The sequence below is a fragment of the Cygnus olor genome, chromosome 10 (genome assembly GCF_009769625.2).
Source record: "Cygnus olor isolate bCygOlo1 chromosome 10, bCygOlo1.pri.v2, whole genome shotgun sequence".
Taxonomy (NCBI): Eukaryota; Metazoa; Chordata; class Aves; order Anseriformes; family Anatidae; genus Cygnus; species Cygnus olor.
Window position 1 is genome coordinate 11,115,712 of NC_049178.1, and position 18,723 is coordinate 11,134,434.

Genomic DNA, 18,723 nt, shown 5'->3' on the forward strand with positions numbered 1-18,723 from the left:
CGGGACTTGCGGGGCTTTTAATTCCCAGTGGTGGAGAAAACCCTGCAGGGATCAGCCTGCCCTGTCACCCTCGCCCTGTCACCATGAAGAAAGGGGGTGGTGGAGAGGACCTCTTGCTAGTGACACTTTCCAATCGTAGATGCTTGGGTTTCTTTACTGGGAGCTGCATTCGGACTGCAGCCCATGCAGACACAGGGTGGGATGTTAGTGTTATTGATCAGGTTTTTGTATCTCTGCTTGTCTCCTGGATTGGTTGAGTTGATTTGGTGCTGGTCAATGCCAGATCCTGCTGGCCACGGTGGCATCTGGGTGGGATACCAGGTCCCTGGAGGGGCATAACAGGTCCCTGGAGGTAGCGCAGTGCAGCCAGGCTGCGGCGGATGGGTGTCTGGCTGCTGAGGGTGGGCGTTTCTCTCCCAGAAGTGGGGACCCAGGGTCACGGCCGTTTCTCCTAACCCGTTGTCTCTGTCTCTAGTGGTGGGACGCTGCTGACTGTGACTGGCACCAACCTGGCTACCATCAAGGAGCCCAAGATCCGGGCCAAGTACTGCAGCTCTGAAAGGGAGAACGTAAGTGGTGCTGGATGATGGGGAGGGCAGGGCACAAGGAAGAGGGATGCCATCTCTCTGCAACACGTGGCATAAAGCACATCCCCTCCTCTCACGTGTGATGCCGTGGAAGGGGTGGTGTCCAGGGGCTGCACCCACAAGAGGTGCAGCGATACCTCTTCAGGGCCTCGGGCCAGGCACTGCCAGGATGGGATATTAGCATGCAAAAATGATGGGAGGTTTGTGGGATGTCTTCAGGACAAAGATCCCATCCCCAGCAAGCTCCCACCCACCACCCATCACACACCCGTTGCAAACAGAAGTCCCTCTCTGCCCCTGAAACGCAGCTGCTAGGGTGGCACGTGTGGCCCTGTTGACGTTATGGCACAGGGAAGGAGAACCCAAATCAGTCCTGTTGCCAGAGGGAAGGCAGAGCCAGTGCTTGCAGGAGATTTCTGTGGGGTCAGATCCTGACCTTGCTGCCAGGAGCAGGTCTGATCCGGGTCCGTGCCTCCCGCAGAACTGCACGGTGTACAACGACACCACCATGGTGTGCTATGCGCCCTCCATCGACAACCCCGAGCGGAGCCCTCCAGAGGTCGGCGACCGCCCGGACGAGATCGGCTTCATCATGGATAACGTCCAGGCCCTGCTGATCGTCAACACCACCAACTTCGTCTACTACCCGGACCCTGTCTTCGAACCACTCAGCCCCACGGGGATGCTGGAGCTGAAGCCCAGCTCTCCCCTCATCCTCAAGGTAAGGCAGTGGGCACCCAGGGCATGTTCCCCCACCGAGGGGGCTCTTGTCTCTCCTGGGGCAAAGTCTTCCGCTGCAAGGGCACAAATTGGCTCCGTGATGAGGTTTTGGAGCATTCCCCGTTGCACGAGAGCTGACTGTCTCCTTCTTCGTTCCCTCAAAGGGCAGAAACCTGCTCCCTCCGGGTGCCGGGAACTCCCGCTTGAACTACACGGTGCTGATCGGGGACACTCCCTGTACCCTGACTGTGTCCGAGACCCAGCTCCTCTGCGAGTCGCCCAACCTCACGGGCCAGCACAAAGTCACGGTAGGCGGGACCCCTCCTGGGCACCAGGCAGGAGGTGGGGGGGAGAAAACAAAGGGTTTTGCTCTGGGGATGCGGCCATGGCTGGAAACCAGCTGGCGTTTGGGGCACTGGTGCCTTTTTTCTCATGGCCCCGGTTGGGCGTCCCACGTGTGCCCACGTGTCTGTATCCCAGCACTGCCCACGCTGGGTGCTTGTCCTCAGATGATGCTCGGTGTGGATGCAGCCCTCGGGAGCCTTGATCCTGCTCCCCAGGCATCGCTCTCCCTAACTGTGTGTTTGATAGGACCAAATACTTTGTCCTCTCCCTGGCACGCTCAGCCAGGCATTCCCACGTCCCTGCTGGCCCTGCCAACATCCCCCCTTCCCCGCTGGGTGCCAAGGCACAGCCGGTGCTGTGCAGGGGGGGGTTCCCACCCCTTGCCCACCCCTTCCCCAGTCCCTACCCGTGCTGTAAGCGAGTCTCTGTGCGTGTCAGGTTGTCGCACAGCAGTGCTGGCGCTCCAGCTCCGCGCGGCCTCTGCCTGCTTGAAAGGGACCCCGTGCCATCCCCCCAGGCTCCCCATCCATCAGGGAACTTGCTTCACATCCCATCTGTTCTCGTAACGCTGTCTGAATGAGACATCAAACTCCCTGCCTGCTCCGTGCGCGCGCGGCGGCGGCAGCGCAGCAGCGTGCGTCCTGCATCCCATCACAGCGCGCCGTGCTGCTCCGAGGGTTTAGATTATGGATTTAGATTAGGATTTAGTTTATGCTCCCATAGGGTTTAGAGGGATCCTCCACGTTTCCCCAATCCCCCAGACTCCGTGTGGCTCGCAGGGCAGCAGGCGTGGCAGGAGGGCACGTGCACCCTTGACTCCCGGCCCTTTTCGTTTTCCCCGTGGCGCAGATTAAGGCCGGGGGGTTCGAGTTCTCCCCAGGGACGCTGCAGATCTACTCGGACAGCCTGCTCACCCTGCCCGCCATCATCGGCATCGGCGGCGGGGGCGGCCTGCTGCTCCTCATCATCATCATCGTCCTCATCGCCTACAAGCGCAAGTCCCGGGACGCCGACCGCACCCTGAAGCGCCTCCAGCTGCAGATGGACAACCTGGAGTCCCGGGTGGCCCTCGAGTGCAAAGAGGGTGAGCGGTGCTGGGCTTTGTCTTGGGTTGGGGGGCAGTGGCCGGCACCGTGAGATGCAGTTGTCCCTTACCAGCCTCAGTGAGCGGGGCCAGAATCGGGCCGTCTGCCTCCCGCCTCCATCCTCTTCCTCTGTCCTGACACCCTGCGGGCTCTCCTGCTCCCATCTGGACTCATTTTGGGTGGAATTTGGGGATTTTTCCAGTTAAGGAATTCCCCTTTTCTTTCTTTTCTCGCGTTCCCCTCCAAACACGAGAAGAGGGAGCAGGGAAGGTAGCAGGGGCTGCCCGTGAGCAGGCAATTGGTCTCTCATTACGTGACAGACGGATGCTGAGAAATTGGACAGAATTCCCTATATGATCCTGCTGATAAAACCTAATTGCCCATTATCCCCCTGAGCTGGCTCCCGAGGCCCTGACCTTGCCAACCACAGCTCCAACCAGCCCGGAGGCTGCCGATGGAGCAGGCACCTAAAACAAGATGATAAAAAAAAAAAAAGGGGGGAAGAAAGAAAGAAAAACCCTTTGCTTCCCCAAATCCCCGTCCCCAAACAGGCATGCGGATGGCGATGGTGACAGGGAGAGGGGAGGGAGCTGGTGGAGGGGCTGGTGTCTTGTCTTCCACAGCTGGCAGATAAAAGGATCTGCTTTTAATTAAAAGGCACAATCTCTTCCCTGCCTTTTCTCTTTTCTAGTCCCACTAGTTACAGATAAGATAGCACGCCTTTCAAGCTGACGGTTTGTTTTTTCTCATCAGGCTGACAAGCCTGCAGTCCTGTGCTGTGCTTTCAGCTCCCTTTAAAGTGCCATTAATTTGATTTTTCTGAGGGTTTTCTCCCCCCACCCCCAGCTCCCCCCCATCTTTCCCCGGCGCATCTCCCGGACTCCTCTCTGTCAGCTTTTCCCTGTAGGTGCAATTAAAGGTTCAGGACCCCCCCCGCGCTGCTTTCCCCTGGGGATCGGAGCTGGCTCGCCTCGGCTCGGGAGGTGCTGCGGTGGGTGTGTTCAGCTCTTCTCTCCAGTAGTATTTAGGTCAAAACAAAATGAGGACATTCTTGTGGTTTCGGCTAACGTTTCCCCCAGAAGCTCTGGCTTTCCTCAAGCCCGGGCTGCCCGCAGGATCCCTGGGAGCATGCGAGGGCTGAGCAAGGGGGACTGGAGCCCTTTGGGACCCGGTGGTCCTGTTCTCAGATCTACCACTTGATTTCTTCTAGGGAGAGCATCCCCTCTGTCCGCAGCTCGGTTTTTCTTTCTCCATCTATGAAATGGGAACAGATTTAATAGCCTTGCCCGAGGAGGGGGATGCGGATCTGGCTTGAGCCTGCGAGCTGCCTTGAGACCCATCCGCTGGGTGTCGGGGGCATAGCAGAGGCTGGGTGGCAAAGCTGTGTGCTGGGGCTCGGGGCCGCGTTGCTCAATTCTGCTTTTTCCCCTCCAGCTTTTGCCGAGCTGCAGACTGACATTAACGAACTGACAAACGACCTGGATGGGGCCGGCATCCCCTTCCTGGATTACCGCACGTACGCCATGCGAGTTCTCTTCCCCGGGATAGAAGACCACCCCGTGCTGAAGGAGATGGAGGTGGGGTGCCGTGTGTCTGTCTGTCTGTCTCTGCGGTGGTTCGTGCTGGGGGCATGCCTCTGGGATGCCTGCCCTGGAAAGGCAGGGATTTGTAGGGTGGTGATGCTCATCTGCCTCCCTTGCAACTTGTTGTCAACTGTGAAAAAGGAGTTTTGGGAGTTTCAGAGTAGGATGTCGTAAGTGTAAGGCTGGAGAGATGCTTTGGTCCTCAAGCAGACAGTGAGGGACGCAGGCTGGCGAAGGTGGGCAGAAATACCCTGTTTCCATAGCTGACCTTTGCCAAAACAGGGATTGAGCCCACCCCGAGGCAATGGAGTGGGTAAACAGCAAAGAGCAGGGAGAGCAAAGTGTTTTGGGGACGTGGGGTCGGAATAACGAAGGAAGGCAATTGCTGCTGCTTCTGTGCTTGCAAGGCTGGTGGTTGCATCGCAGGAGGGGCAGAGGAAACTTTGTGGATCAAGTATTGGGGGCATACATCCAAAACCACCACGTGTGGGTGGTGGATACCCACGTCCCCTTTTATCTGGGGCTGTGCAAACCCCGTGCCAGCTCGTGCTTCCCACTGACGGGCACCTGCAGCTCATTCACCGGTGCTGGAGCCCTGCAATGAAGCCCGAGGCTCCTACTGGTGTGGGCACGGTGGAGCTGGAGGGACACCCGATGGGCTTGGCCATTGCCCCAGCCTCGCGCAGCGAAGAGCATCTCGCTGCGTGGCAGCCACCGTGAGCACAGCCCGGCCGCTGAGCGGTTACTGCGCTCCCTGACATTAATATCAATATTTATATTAATATCATTGCTGCTGTCATTTTCTACGGCACTTGCTTTATTCAATTGGATTTGTTTGATGCCTGACTGGCCACTCTTTGCCAGCAGACTTGTCCAACGTCACCTGCTGCCCCGGCTCCATTTCCCCATGCGGGGCCCTACCCGGGTGTCCTGCCCCCGCGCCCCAACGCAGCTCCCTCTCCTCTCCCCACGCCTGGTGAATTTGGGCCACAGCAACTGGCTTCTCCTTCGTAGGGCTGCTGAGGCCGCACCTGCTTGGAGAAACGAGGGGAGTTAAACCTTAGCTTTCCCTCGCTGCTGGCCTGGCGAGGTAATTAATGTTGCTGTGGGCTTCGTGACGAATTTAGGGGAAGCAGCCGGCCCCGGTGCAGGATGCACGGGTACTGGTTACGATGCAACACGCTCTTACCACCTGCAAGTGCACGTGCTGGCGTTGTCAGCCAGCATGGCCACGGCGTGGGGAGCTGGCCCCGTGCCTGCGCCCTAATCCCAGCTCCGGAGGCGGCGGGGACCTTGCTTCCGTGGATTTCCCCCTTGCAGCTCAGGTTTCCCAGCTGCTCAGAGCCATTGCGCCCGCGGGGAGCAGCGCAGCGGGTGTGAAAGCAGCCCTCCCTCGGGCACGGCCCTTCCTGTCCATGTGGAAGCCTGGTGCTCTGCTCTGCTTTGCTCTTGCTCTGAAGGTTTTTCCCTGAAGGGCCGGGGCGAGGTGGGGGCGGTGGTGCCGGGCTGTGGCAGAGCCCCCGCAGCAGGCGCGTGGAGGGGGCGCCGCGGAGGGAGGGGGAACAGAAACCTCTCCTGGCAGCATCTGTCAGATGCTGCAATCCCTTCCAGAGGGGAGAAGGGTGGAAACGGTATCAAACCGGAGCTCTGGAAAGGAAATCGCAGGGGAGTAATTGTGCATCGGCTGCTGGGGGGGCAGGCAGGAGTTGCTCCACTCCCAGCTCCTAATTCAAAACATCCCACCGGCGAGCATCCAGGCTCAGCCTTGCCGGGGGAACAAGGGGTTAAAGTTGCATAGGAGCCAAGAAAAAAAAAAGGAAAGATTAAATAAAGCAACTACAGTTGTGCAAGCTTCATATAATTTAATCAGGTTTGCTTTTATTTGTCTCTTTACTCCGAGTGTAACGTTAGCTGTTGTGAGTGCTGGGAGGGAGACGGCGCTTGCTCACGCACCCGCTAATCCACAGCCAAGTATTACACTGTCATTACCAGTTCCCTTTCTCTTTAGGTTTGTTGGGGGGAGGTTTGTTGCTTTGTGTGAATTTAAGCCTGATTAAATATTTAATTCGGTATTGTTCATTTATTTCTGCTAATGATCAGCAAGTTAAACACAGCGGCCCAGCCAGGCGGGGAGGCAGCGGGGCGGTGCGTGTGTGCAGCGCTGGGCGCGGGCTGCGTGCGATGATGGGCTTTGCTCATCCCCTTGTGCTCTTCCCAAAGTCCCCGTCCGATGGCTGCTGTTGGACGGGGCCCATTTCCCAGCTTGTTGAGCTCCAGCTGCTCCTCTCACGGAGATGCAGCTCTGATCAGATCTGGCTGTCTCCTGATGGAGCAGTTGTTGCTCAGGGCACCGACGCTCCTCGTGCAGCCCTCAGCTGGCTGCTGGAGGGACACAGTCCCTTGCCCCGCTGGCTCTGAGCTGGCTTTTAGGGTCACTGCCCTGAGAGACAGCAGTGGGGTCTTCCTGTGCCGAGGAAGCCTTTGTGCGTGTCTGCAGGGAGCCATCGGTGCTGCTGGACCTCAGGCACCCGCCTGGATTAGTGGTGTCGTTGCACTGAGGTCCCCGTGTGGTCCAGAGGGGAGAGGCTTGGGGAGCAGGTAATTTAAAGCACGTGTTCCTAGCGGGATGTAAACCTCTGAGATGTGATAAAATAAGCCAAGCCACGTGCTTGCTCACAGGAGGAACCCCAAGGTCTGGGGTCACTCCCCTGTCCCCATTCTGGGATGCCCAGGGGCAGGCACCCCCTCACCTGGGTGCTGAGGGGACACGTGTCACCTGAGGGTTGTGTGACAAAAAAGGCAAGGAAATGGGGTTTATTTAATTTTTTTTCCCTGTGGGAATGTCAGCAGTTTGGAGGGGGAAGTCGCAGCCACGAGAAGCTTCGCTGAACCAAAGAGCGGTGATCCAAAGTTGTGATTGAAGTGAAATGATTTGATGTGTCAAAACCCTCTTCTTCATTTTGAGTTGATGTTTTGAAATGAAGAGCGTTGTTTTGTCTCCAAATATCGACATGAAATGAAATTTTTCACTTATTCTCCCAATCAGGAAGACAAGGGGAAAAAAAATCATTAAAATTGACGTTTTACCGCAGCAAGGCTTTTATTCAGAGGAAACCATCTTTTCTAATGGGAAGATGTTGTGTGTAAAAATGCTCATTTCTGATGAGAAATATGGTCAGTGCTGACCAGAGCAGCGCTAACGAAGGCAGTGTGGAGATGAAAGCAGCCCAGCCCAGTCCCTGCTGGGCACTGCGGAGCCAGGAACGGCCCGAGATGCAGCTTCAAACGCCTCCAGAGCAAAGGGAATATTTCAGGCTGTGTCTGGAGAGGGGCAGACCCAGGTTTCCACTATTTGCTTGTATGTCTGAAACCCATCCACCTAAAACCAGGCGAGTTTGCTGTCTGCAGAGCTCAGTGCCGAGGCTTTCTTTGCTTTGTGGTTATTAAGAAGGAGCAGGACCTCCGTCCGTGCGATACCCACGGCACGTGCTGCAGAGCCTGGGGTGGGAGCCGGCCTTCTTCTTAGCTGAAATTGAAATTGTGACGTGTGTTTTTTGGTTCAAGGAGAGTTTATGTGAGCGAAGTGCATGTATGTGCTTCGGGAGAGTCTTTGTGTTTGTGTACAGCGATGCCCTGAGACAGTGCTCACCTGATGTGCAGCCCACCTGCCTTCCCATCGCCCTCCCTCTCGTGCCCATCTGCCCATCTCCCAGCTTTGCTCTATCCTCGCAGGTCCAGGCAAACGTGGAGAAGTCCTTGACCCTCTTCGGGCAGCTGCTGAACAAGAAGCACTTCTTGCTGACCTTCATCCGCACCCTGGAGGCCCAGCGGAGCTTCTCCATGCGGGACCGCGGCAACGTGGCCTCCCTCATCATGACGGCGCTGCAGGGGGAGATGGAGTACGCGACGGGCGTGCTGAAGCAGCTCCTCTCCGACCTCATCGAGAAGAACCTGGAGAGTAAGAACCACCCCAAGCTGCTCTTGCGGAGGTGAGTTTCCATCCAAGAGCTGGGCGGTGGTGCCCAGGCAACTTCTGTGTGCGTGGGGACACGAGGTGGTGTCATTTTGGGGTGCCACCAGTGATGGCATTGGCGTTGGCTGTGCCTCGCTGTCAGCACTCCTCTTGGTGCCCCTGTGTGCTGGCAGCTGGCAGGAGTCCTCCCTTGCCTGCTGCCTCTCTGGGGCTTGCCCACCTTGCCAGGCTCCTGGGGGTTTTCATGGGGAAGCCAAGTGGATCTTCTCAAGCCAGGAGTCTTGCCCGGGGCCGGGGGAGAGCACGAGCAGGAGGCAGCGTGCCAAGCCCTGCTGTGAGTCTGCCTGGCCCATCAATATTTAATGATAGCTCTGAGCTCTCCTTCATCACGGGCTGATGAATATTGAAAGATACACCAAGTGTGGAACAAAAACGATTAATAAGCTCCACCAGCCCACCTCGAGGCCCTCCGTGCCAACCCTCCCTCTGCACTCTGTGCTGCGCCTCCCCACCTCTGCGTGAGCCCGCAGCAGAGATGGAGCAGAACCTGCGGACCTTCTCGCTCCAGCAGGGACAGCTGCGGGGTTGGCATGTCACCAGAAGGGCTGGAGGAAACCAAAGCATCTTCCAGACATCAGCCAATGTTCATGGTGTGGCCAGGCTGGGCAGCTCGTTGGGCTGTGTGTGCCTGGCCATGGGGAGATGCCTGGAGCAGATGCAAGCTGGTCCCAGCTACATCCCACCTACCTTCCCATGGCTTGTATCTCTACTTTACTTCTCACCTACAAATGAAATACAGGGAGCCTGTAATTTCTCAAAAGACCTTGTAAGAAATGTGCCAGAGAGGGAGCGGTGCAGACGTGTGGCTGGCTGGGAGAGGTGGGTCACGAAGGTGCCACCCCACGTGTCCCCCGTCCCCGAGCACATCCTTGGGCTCTCTTCTTGCTGTCCCTCCACAGCACCAGGCTTCCCTGAAATATTTAAACTGCATTTCCAGCTCGTGGTTCACTCGGAGCATCACGAAGCTGCTGCCATCGGAGCAAAGCTCCGGAAGGAAGTAAATCAATAAAATATAACTAAAAGGCTGCGCAGGGAGGCCAGCAGCCGCAGTACCTGCGTCACGGGAGCAGCCTGGGGACGGAGCTCAGCCCCTGTTGGTACTGTCAGCCTGAGGACGGGCAGCCCCCAGCAACAGGGTTTGGGGACCCCACTGCAAGGAGCTGCAGGAGGCTTAGGACAGGGATGCGGTCCCACGGCCGATACCCTGCTTGTGCCTCCCAAAGTAAAATGTAAAGGGACTTTGTTCTTCCTGCAGCCGCGACACGGGGCAAGCAGCATTCGGGGCTGCGCCTCCGCTGGTTTTTTGATTAGCCCTGCTGTTGGGTGAGAGGATGTTCTTACTGCCAGGGGCAACTGGATTAACATCGATCTATCTGGGGAGAGCTGTTATTTATTTGGTTATTGGATAATCCCCCCGTTGCTGTGGCATCTGGCTCTATCGCAAATGAAGGCAGACATCGGCTGGAGCCCAATCTGGGGCACTGGAGACGAGTGTTTGGGGCTGCTTGGTGAGGCACCCACTCCGGGGGCTGGGGAGGATGTCTGCTGGTAGCATCAGCCCACCCCTTTCCTTGGCTTTCTACCCACATTGCTTTCTTCATCTCTTTTTTGCTCCCCTTGATGGATTAATCTTCCCTGATAGGGCTCAGGCAGGCGCCCCTCCTGGAGGCTGAGGTCTTACCGTCCCCTAATGCCTTAAGGAGGGCTGTGCTATTCCAGGGAGGGCAGAAAGGGCTAAACCCCATTAGCACAAGAGAAAGGCTTGGAGGGGACCATACGACCCCGAGTCAGCTTGAATAAACTCCAGGAAAGTGGATTTCCTACCCCAGCCATCTGGCCATGGGTTCCTGCCCCAGCTCCCCTGCGTGGCATTGCCTCTGGGCAGCGGGGCTCCGAGGTTCGGGTTCCTCCTGATTTTGGGTTTCTTGAGTCAGCCTGCTTGCGTCTGATCCCTTGGGGTAACAGGAAGGCGGCTTCATTTGCGAGGTTATTAGTATTGCTTGCGCTTTCAGGAGCATCTGCCTTTCCAAGTGGCTGATGTGATGATTAATGGGCGGATGGGCTGAGGAGCGTAGCTGGAGAGTTTCAGGAGGCTGCCTTGCCTTTTTACCTCAGAGGGAGCGAAAGTGACTTTAAAAATAATGGACGTGTTAAGGTGAACTTTAATCTCATGGCAGCAAGACCAGCCTGTGGTGCCGAGGCAGGCACGTTAAGCTGTGAGCTGGGTGGTGATGTTCCAGAAGAGGCACAGGCAAACTCTCCTAAACCTTCCTCGCCACGGCACTTTGCAGCATGATGGAGTCTGGATTTGAACTGTGCTTTAGGAAACAAGGGCCAAGATACAGGTTTTCTGAAGGCAGCTCGAGCTGCTTCCTCCACCAGCTGAGAAGCACGGCTCCATTTTTAAGCTTGTTTTGGAGCTGGTGGTTGCAACATAATTCATTGCAAGCTCCTTCTGCATCGCCACCCCGCTCTGAGGGGACACACAGGGACCTGGCATTTCACAGAATGGTTTGCATTGGAAGGGATCTTAAAGCCCATCCAGTTCCAACCCCCTGCAATGGACGGGGACACCTCCCACCAGACCAGGTTGCCCAAGGCCCCATCCAGCCTGGCCTTGAGCACCTCCAGGGATGGGGCATCCACAGCTTCTCTGGCCAACCTGTGCCAGTGCCTCACCACCTTGTAGTGAAGAATTTCCTCCTTATAGCTAATCTAAACCTACCCTCTTGCAGTTTAAAACCTCTAGCCCTTGTGCTACTACTACCTGCCCTTGTAAAAAGTCCCTCACCAGCCCCCTTTAGGTGCTGGAAGGTTCCTGTGAGGTCTCCGTGGAGCTCATGGCTTCTGCTGGACTCGCTCCAATGGCTCCATGTCCTTTTTAGGCTGGGGGACCCAGAGCTGAAGGACTGCTCGGGGTGCTGCTGGTGGCCCAGTAGCACCGGGCCGGTTGCAGAACAGCGGCGGCATTGAGTGCACCGCAGTACAAGTCAGAGCAGCAGATCCCAGGGGGAAAAAAGGGGGCTTCCAGCTGGATCAGGCCCTTGGCAGTACTGCGGGAGGGGGCTCCTCTCACGGAATGCAAGGAGGTTTGGTGAGGCTTTACCGGTGTGTCTCATACAGCCCTCTGTCCCTGGAGAGAGCTGCCTGGTTCCAGTGGGACATGACAGAAGAAACAAACTTCATTTAAGCAGAAGGTACGAGGGAGAAGTAGGAGGCTGGTCGTCCCCTGGGCGAGACTCCTCGCGGGACAAGATCATCCATGGCTCTCTCCAGCTCTGCAGATACGCTGGAGACTCGTTTGCTTCTCCCTCTTGGAGGGCTGCTGTGGCTCAGCCTGGCAGATGGGAGGCGTTTCGCTAGAGCTTAGGCTGTCGGCTTATGCCCCTTTACTTTGAGTCTCCTGCCTTTCTAGATGTGACCCTATAAAGCCAAAAATAATTCAGCCACAGTCTGAGGGTGAGGTGGCAGTGGGTAGGATCAGGCCTCTAATATCCTCTCCTGATGGTTTTGCTCTCTGCCTTCCCTACAGAACGGAATCGGTGGCAGAGAAGATGCTGACAAATTGGTTCACGTTTCTGCTGTACAAGTTCCTGAAGGTGAGTTTGGGAGGGATTGCTGACCCTGAACGGGAGGGGAGGTGGGATCCTGCCTTGTCACCCAGAGCCGGGGCTCCTTGGTTTGCAGCTCCCTCCTGGGGCACCGATCGCTTCCCAGGCCTGGGTTTCCGTCCTGCATTTCTGAGATGTGATTACCGATTCTGGGTTCCCTTTTGGGGAAATAGCTGAGATTGAGAAATGAAATGCAGACAGGGATTGCTTAATGCATACTGGGTTTGAGATCTTCATAAAAACAGTGCCTGGAGAAAGGATAAATCTGTAAGAACCCAGCTGAGCCTCGAATCCCTTATGAACGGTTCCCATTCCTGCCTCCTTGCCTCTCCCTGTGCAGCTCAGGAGGACAAAGCCCCAGGAGCTGGTCCTTCTACAGACACGGCTGTGCTCAGGGGATATTTCTGCACGTCTGAGCTGCAGCTTGATGTGCTGCGCTCCTCACGTAACGCTGCTGCTTTTCCTTCTTCTGCCTTTTGAAAGTGAGGCTCCTTGCTAGGGGGATGGTTTCTCCCAGCATCTCCGCTTTTGCTCTTGCTTCACCTCCGAAAGGTGTCCCCTGGGGACTTTACACCCCGAGGGTCCCGCTGGGGGACAGCAGCTCTCCCCCCCGTGTTTGTATGAACATATTAAAGACGTTTCCCCTGCCAGAACTGGTGTTTTCACCCGCTAGGGCTGCACCAAGAGCTGCGCAGGTTATATGGCCGTACCTGCAGGGGGACGTCCTACTGGGGCTCTGGCGGTCCCACTGCCGGCGTGTCAATCAGCGGGGCTGTTTCTTGGGATCCTGCCTGGCGTCAGCTCAGCCAGGCTGGGTGGCACACAGCCGTTTTTGTGGGATTTCATCCCTCATTAAGATAAAGAGGGTTTGAACCATTTCCAGCCAAGAGATGAGAGCGAGCAGGAGTCTGTGCAGAACTCAAGTGATCGTCAACGAGAGGTGATTTATAATATCACTTACATGCGCTTGGCTTTTTGCCTCCATGGAGGGATAGCCTGTATCTATAAAAATCTAGCTGTAGCATGCAGCGGAGATTGCTTTCCAGGGGTGGGAGAGGAGAAAAGCTGCGCTGTTTGCAGGGAGATGTCAAACTTCCCACGGCCTCTTCATGCTGCAGCTTTGCTGGGTTGTGCCTTCCTGTCCTTTGCTGTGGCAGTGCCAGGTGGGACCAGGTAGGAAGGAGTGGGCAGGCAGGACCTTGCAGCCCCCTCCCAGGGCACAAATGGGCCAAGGAAGGGGTCAGATCCCCCCTTGAAGGTCAGATCCTACTTGAAGTATCGGGATCCTTCAAGTAGGCACGATTATTCTTCAGCCCATCAAGGCAGAGCACACATCCTTCCAACACCCAGAGTGGCATCTGGGGACATTCTGCTTTTGTGTGCGTGTTTGGACACCCTTGTCCCGTCCCTGGCTGGACTGGGCAGGTCACAGGGGCATGGCCACCTCCTTCAGAAGCTGCTTTGGACCAATTTGTTTGCCACCACTGTCCTGTGTCTGTCCCAGCACAGCCCAGTCCTTCTTCAGAGAGGTCACCGTGTGCTTTGCCAGTGCTGGGTAAGCCTGAGGATAAGGAGTAGCAGGAAGAGAGGGACGTGGGGATGGGGTCAGGACAATGCCTTTTTCCAAAGCCCTTGGGTAGGACATGGCATTGGCAGAAGAAATCACCTCTGGTCTCTGGCTGGTAGCAGCAGGAGAGCAATCTGATCTAGGTGCACTGTAACAGGAGGGATTTATGCACAGGGCTTGGATAAGCACGCTGGCTGTGAGATTTGTCGTGCTGGGGAAGTGGTGGAAACTTAAATGCTTGGGTCACTCACATTAGAGTGGAAGAGGGTTGAGGATGCGTCCGTGGCCCCTCCTGTGTCAGCCCCACCGAAGGAGACCCGCGGGGCCTTTCCTGCCTGTCTCCCGGCAGTGAGGATCACAGGTGGCATGGGAAGCAGGAGAAACCCGCGGAGTAGATGGAGAGGTATCACAGCAGACAGTTTGCCAGCAGGAAAACATATGCCTTGCACCAAACCGCGGTAATTGTGCATGTAAATGAGGCAGGCGGATGTGTGCCCAGCTGCCAGGGCTGCTCTCAGCAAAGCTGCTTGGAACGGGGCTGGGCGCACGGCCGTGTTGTGGGACAGGGGATGGGGACGGGGACGGGGACAGGCACAGGACAGCCTCCTCCTGCCCAGGGCCAGGGCTGGAGATGGCAGCGTTTGGCCAGGGCTGGCGCTTTCACGGGGCCCTGCGGTAGCATTTATCAGAGTCTTAATGAGACACCCCGGGGAAAGGGAGAGGGATAAATAGAGACAAGCACTGAAAAATGCACGATATTAGGTGCCTGATGAGCTAAATCTAGTCCATAAAAGAGTCTGAGCCTTAGCTGGCTTGCCTCAGCCTGCACCCCACGTACCGACACGTGTGTGGATGTGCCATTCGCGGGGTGTTTGCTCAGCTTGCAGGGAGAACATCCCTCATCCCTCAGCCTGTCCTTGCCCTGTCCCCTGGCCATGACTGAGCTGTGCTGGGGCTGGCAGAGCACGGACACAGCCCTGTCCTCCAGCAGCCTGCAGGGTGGCCTGTCCCCATCAAGCCATCCCCTCCTGCCTCTCACCCCATCGACACCATCCCGGGGCACCTGCCCGGTGCCTGGTTCCGTAGGCCACGTTCATTTCGGTGGTTTCTGTCAGGGACATGCCCTGAATGATCCTCACCTGCCATGGAGAAGAGACATACCCATCCCCAGGACGGCTCCATCCCTCTGGGGTGGCCGTAGGGCCAGGTCTAGCCCATGAATCCAAAAAGAGGTCAATTCCCCGCCAGCCAGGCTGGTGTCTGAGCAGCAGAGGAGGTGATGCCATGATGCCAGAACCACAGCCAGGTGCCAGCTGCAGCAGGGCTGGAGCAACAGCCGTGGTCCAGACCTTGCCTCCTTCCCTGACATCTGTCCCTGCCCGGGCACTCACACTGAGCCTCCTCTGTGGCTTTATCCCTCCTTGGTGGCACTTGGTTTCAAAGGGGAGCTGTCAGGCTGCACTCTGCGATGTGCAGGATGGTTTTTGGGGACAGCCGTGGGTCCCTTCAGACAGCAGGCCGGGGGCTTCGCTCCTGCTGAGGGGAGTTCTGGGGCTGAGGACGGAGCAGGCACATGCGCCGTGGCCAGAAACACCGCTCTGATTTATTCCCCATCCACGCCGCTTTCCCCAGCCTAGAGGTTTTACAAGAAACGTCTATAAGCAACGGGCAGAAGCACCTTCTTGTCTTCCTCCTGCCGGAGGGCTCGGCTCGGGGTGCCGTGGGAGCACCGTGGGGCTCCCAGTTTTTCGGCCAGCCTGGCGCGCTCGCCTCCCGAGGCAGCCATTAGCACGCAGCGTAGCACCCACCTCGGGTCTCTCACTTTTCCGCGCTGACTTAATGAAGCCAAGTTTGCAAATGAAACATAATTTCAAAGACAGGCGTGTTGTCGGAAGGTCTGGGGATGATGTATGCCTGTTCCTGCTCGTTAGCAGCTGTCTCTTTAATTACCGCAGATGCTAACGAGATGCTAACAGCATATGGTGACAGGGAGAGCAGCCGCACTTTGCACCAAAGTACAATTTATTTGCGAGGCGGCCGGGAGGGAGGGGCAAGGGCTGGGGGGTAAAATCTGTTGGGATTTTCCTCGGCCCCCTCCGCTCCCATCCTACCCCGTTTTCCCCTTTAGGGCTGACGTCTGCATCTGGAAGGGCACGTTGTGATGCCTTGGGTGATAAAGGGTGTCCTTTTCCAACCGCCCTTCACCAGCTCATGGCTCCAGGCTGGTTGGTGCCTCCAACCTTGGCACGTCCTCGGTTGCCACAGTTTTAACATCCAGCATCTTTGGGAGAAGTGCTTGGTCCAGTTTTCTTCTCCCTTCCTCCTACTTGGGAGATTTGGCTGCTGTGGCTGGTGGCTCTGACAGTGGGGCTTTGGCAGTGGGGACATGCAGGTGGCCAATGGCTTAACTGCAGGAAACTCCATCGGTTTGGAGGGTCAGGGCAGGACTGTCACCGAGTTGTTCTCTTGCTTTTCCTTCCCATTGGACCCGGCTGGCTGTGCTCAGCTGTCTCATGGAGAAATCTCTCGACCTTCTCTCACGTGAGAGTGTCCTCCTGGCAGATGCCAGGACTGCGTCGTGCTACCAGGGGAGAGCCCCCAGGCTGTCCTTCTGCAGCAGTCACTTTCCACTCCTCACGTGCTTTCCTTGGCTGGACCAGATGCTCAGATGATAGTTCGTATCCCATGCACAGACGGCTCTACTAAGTCATGTCTGTGGTGTGTTGTGCCCAGAGCAGCTCTGCTTTTCACTAGTCCTGAATTTAACCTTTTTAGCTCATCCTTTCCTATAGAATGAGCAGAATTTATCCACGAGTGTCTGGAAACTCTGGGAAACTGAGGCTAGGGGTTGATAAGAGAACAACCTCCAGCAAGTTTTCAGGGAGAATGAATTGCTCCAGGGGACATACTGGGGGCACACTAGGGCAAGGACTGGAGACTGTTTATAAAGCCACAGGTGGGGCTTAATGCTGCAGGGACAGAGCAGGAAAAGGTGGTGCCTGGCACCTTCTTACCCCCCTCTTTTCTTTCTCTCCGTCCCTGTCCCACAGGAGTGTGCTGGGGAACCGCTCTTCATGCTCTACTGTGCCATCAAGCAGCAGATGGAGAAGGGACCCATCGATGCCATCACAGGAGAGGCTCGCTACTCCCTCAGTGAAGACAAGCTTATCCGGCAACAGATTGACTACAAGATGCTGGTTAGTGCAGGCAGGAACCCCACTGGTACTGGTTCTTGCCAGGACCCCCAGGTCCAGCTATTTAATGAGGTCTTGGAGATACCCAAAGTGCTTTTCATGGAGCATTTTTTCTCTTGTTCCTCTTTCCAGCACCCTTGGGTGCCTTATGCCCTGTCTGTGTGATACCCATCTCACCAGGGTGCAAAAAGGGGCCTTTGCATGGCGAGGTTTGCTTTGGGGAAGCCAAACATGAACTGAATCCCCCTCTGCACCAGCAAACCCCATGGCCCTGACACACACAGGCATGGAGATGCTGTTGAGCACATGTTGGCTGGAGCAGCCAGCCAGTGGCTCAGGCTGGGTGCGAATCAAAGCCTTGAGATTTCCATGGGAGATGGAGAAATACTTCTCTTCTTCCCATATGAGCTGTGTCCCCTGTCTAGCTGCATGTTAAAGCTGGACCTTGCCCTTGGCTGAGCCTGTAGCTGGTTCCTTACCGCCTCCATCTCCACCTGAGTGGAGCTGGGAGTGGAGTGTGCGCGGGCATTGCTCAAGCTGTGCAGGTTTTTGTGAGCAGGGCATTGTTTTCTGGCCCAGGATTCCTGCATATTGTCTTCTGGAAATAGCTGGAGATTTGGGGGTGGAAGGGGACAGGTGGGGAGAAGAGGGAAGCAGGAATATGCCATGATGCTGCACCTCCAGAGCAGCCTGGGGTTGAGATGTGACCATAGGCATCTGTAGCCCCATGTCCTTGGATCAGCCAGTGTGTGACGTCTCACTCAAGTCTTTCTGCCCTCTGTTCTGTGCAGACCCTCAACTGTGTGAACCCTGAGAACGAGAACGCCCCAGAGATTCCTGTCAAGGTGCTCAACTGTGACACCATCACGCAGGTGAAGGAGAAGCTGCTGGATGCTGTCTACAAAGGGGTGCCCTATTCCCAGCGTCCCAAAGCTGGAGACATGGACCTTGGTAAGAGAGAGGCTGAGCACTCCTCTTGGAATAGACAACAGCAGAAGTGCCAAAAACTAAACGTTTGAGGCAGGCGAATGCAAATCAGGACAGGGGACCTGTCAGGACGCTTGCATTTGTGTTTGTCCAGTCCGTTTTGGCTCAGACTGCTGTGCTGGTGGCACTGGCTGTGCATGGGGATGAGAAAGTCAGTCTTGCAAGCAAAGAGGAGAGGAGCCCTCTCTGTCCTGGCTGTGGTCTGGGATGCAGGTTATGAGCTACCTGAGGGCCAGGGAGGCCAGAAATAATTGAGAACAGGGCTAATAGTCTTGTTCTTGAAGGAGGAGCAGGAGGATGGAGAGGAGAAAAGCCAAAGAAGGGTCGCCAGGGCCAGACTGGTGCTGTCTTTTGTTGAACACTTAGAAACAGCTTTTGCCCGACACCATGTTGACAGTCGTCGGTCCTTAGGTTTAAAGGTGATGGCAGGGCTCTTTCGTTTATGCCCAGACCTTGCTCCTCTGCTCTCCTTGGCTTTGTCCTCCAAGCTGCCCGCTAACCATGAGCCCTTCTCCCTCACTGGGACAGAGTGGCGGCAGGGCAGGATGGCCCGGATCATACTGCAGGACGAGGATGTCACCACAAAGATTGACAATGACTGGAAGAGGCTCAACACCCTGGCCCACTACCAGGTAAGGCACCGGGCAGTCACAAGTTGCTGAGAGCTTGAACATCTCTTCTCCCCCTTATGCTGATCAGGGCCTGAGTTGGGCTGTCCAGAACTGGCTGCTCATGAAGGGACGTGGCCAGGAGGTCTGCAGTCACTTCCATGCACGGTCCCTGTGTTTATGGTCCTTCCGTTCAAGGAAGCCCTACATGGGGAATCCTCAGGACTCAGAGGCTGCTCCTTGCTCTGACCTTGCTTTGCCATTTTCATGTCGAAGTTTCTGCTTCATTCCCCTTGTGCCCTGTGCCTCCAAGGTGTTGCAGAGGTAGATGTTTAGGTCTCCTTTGCTGGAGATGGGTGTCCCTGGAATGGGGTGCAGTGTATCTTCATCTCTCCTGGGCTGG

The 18,723-nt window shown here is 56.4% G+C and overlaps 1 protein-coding gene across 5 annotated transcripts in view; it reads left to right on the forward strand.

Moving 5' to 3' along the window:
* PLXNA1 (plexin A1) overlaps positions 1–18,723 on the forward strand; it is a 109,245-nt gene that overhangs the window by 77,109 nt on the left and 13,413 nt on the right. For 3 of the 5 annotated variants that reach the window (XM_040568860.1, XM_040568862.1, XM_040568859.1), the window contains exons 17-26: positions 476–569; positions 1,069–1,308; positions 1,472–1,615; positions 2,502–2,736; positions 4,172–4,314; positions 8,053–8,309; positions 11,886–11,952; positions 16,582–16,728; positions 17,517–17,676; positions 18,163–18,344. In XM_040568860.1, the coding sequence (XP_040424794.1) occupies positions 476–569; positions 1,069–1,308; positions 1,472–1,615; positions 2,502–2,736; positions 4,172–4,314; positions 8,053–8,309; positions 11,886–11,952; positions 16,582–16,728; positions 17,517–17,676; positions 18,163–18,344 (1,669 nt within the window). The remainder of the gene's footprint in view (positions 1–475; positions 570–1,068; positions 1,309–1,471; positions 1,616–2,501; positions 2,737–4,171; positions 4,315–8,052; positions 8,310–11,885; positions 11,953–16,581; positions 16,729–17,516; positions 17,677–18,162; positions 18,345–18,723) is intronic. The other 2 variants (XM_040568863.1, XM_040568864.1) reach the window with 1 other exon arrangement.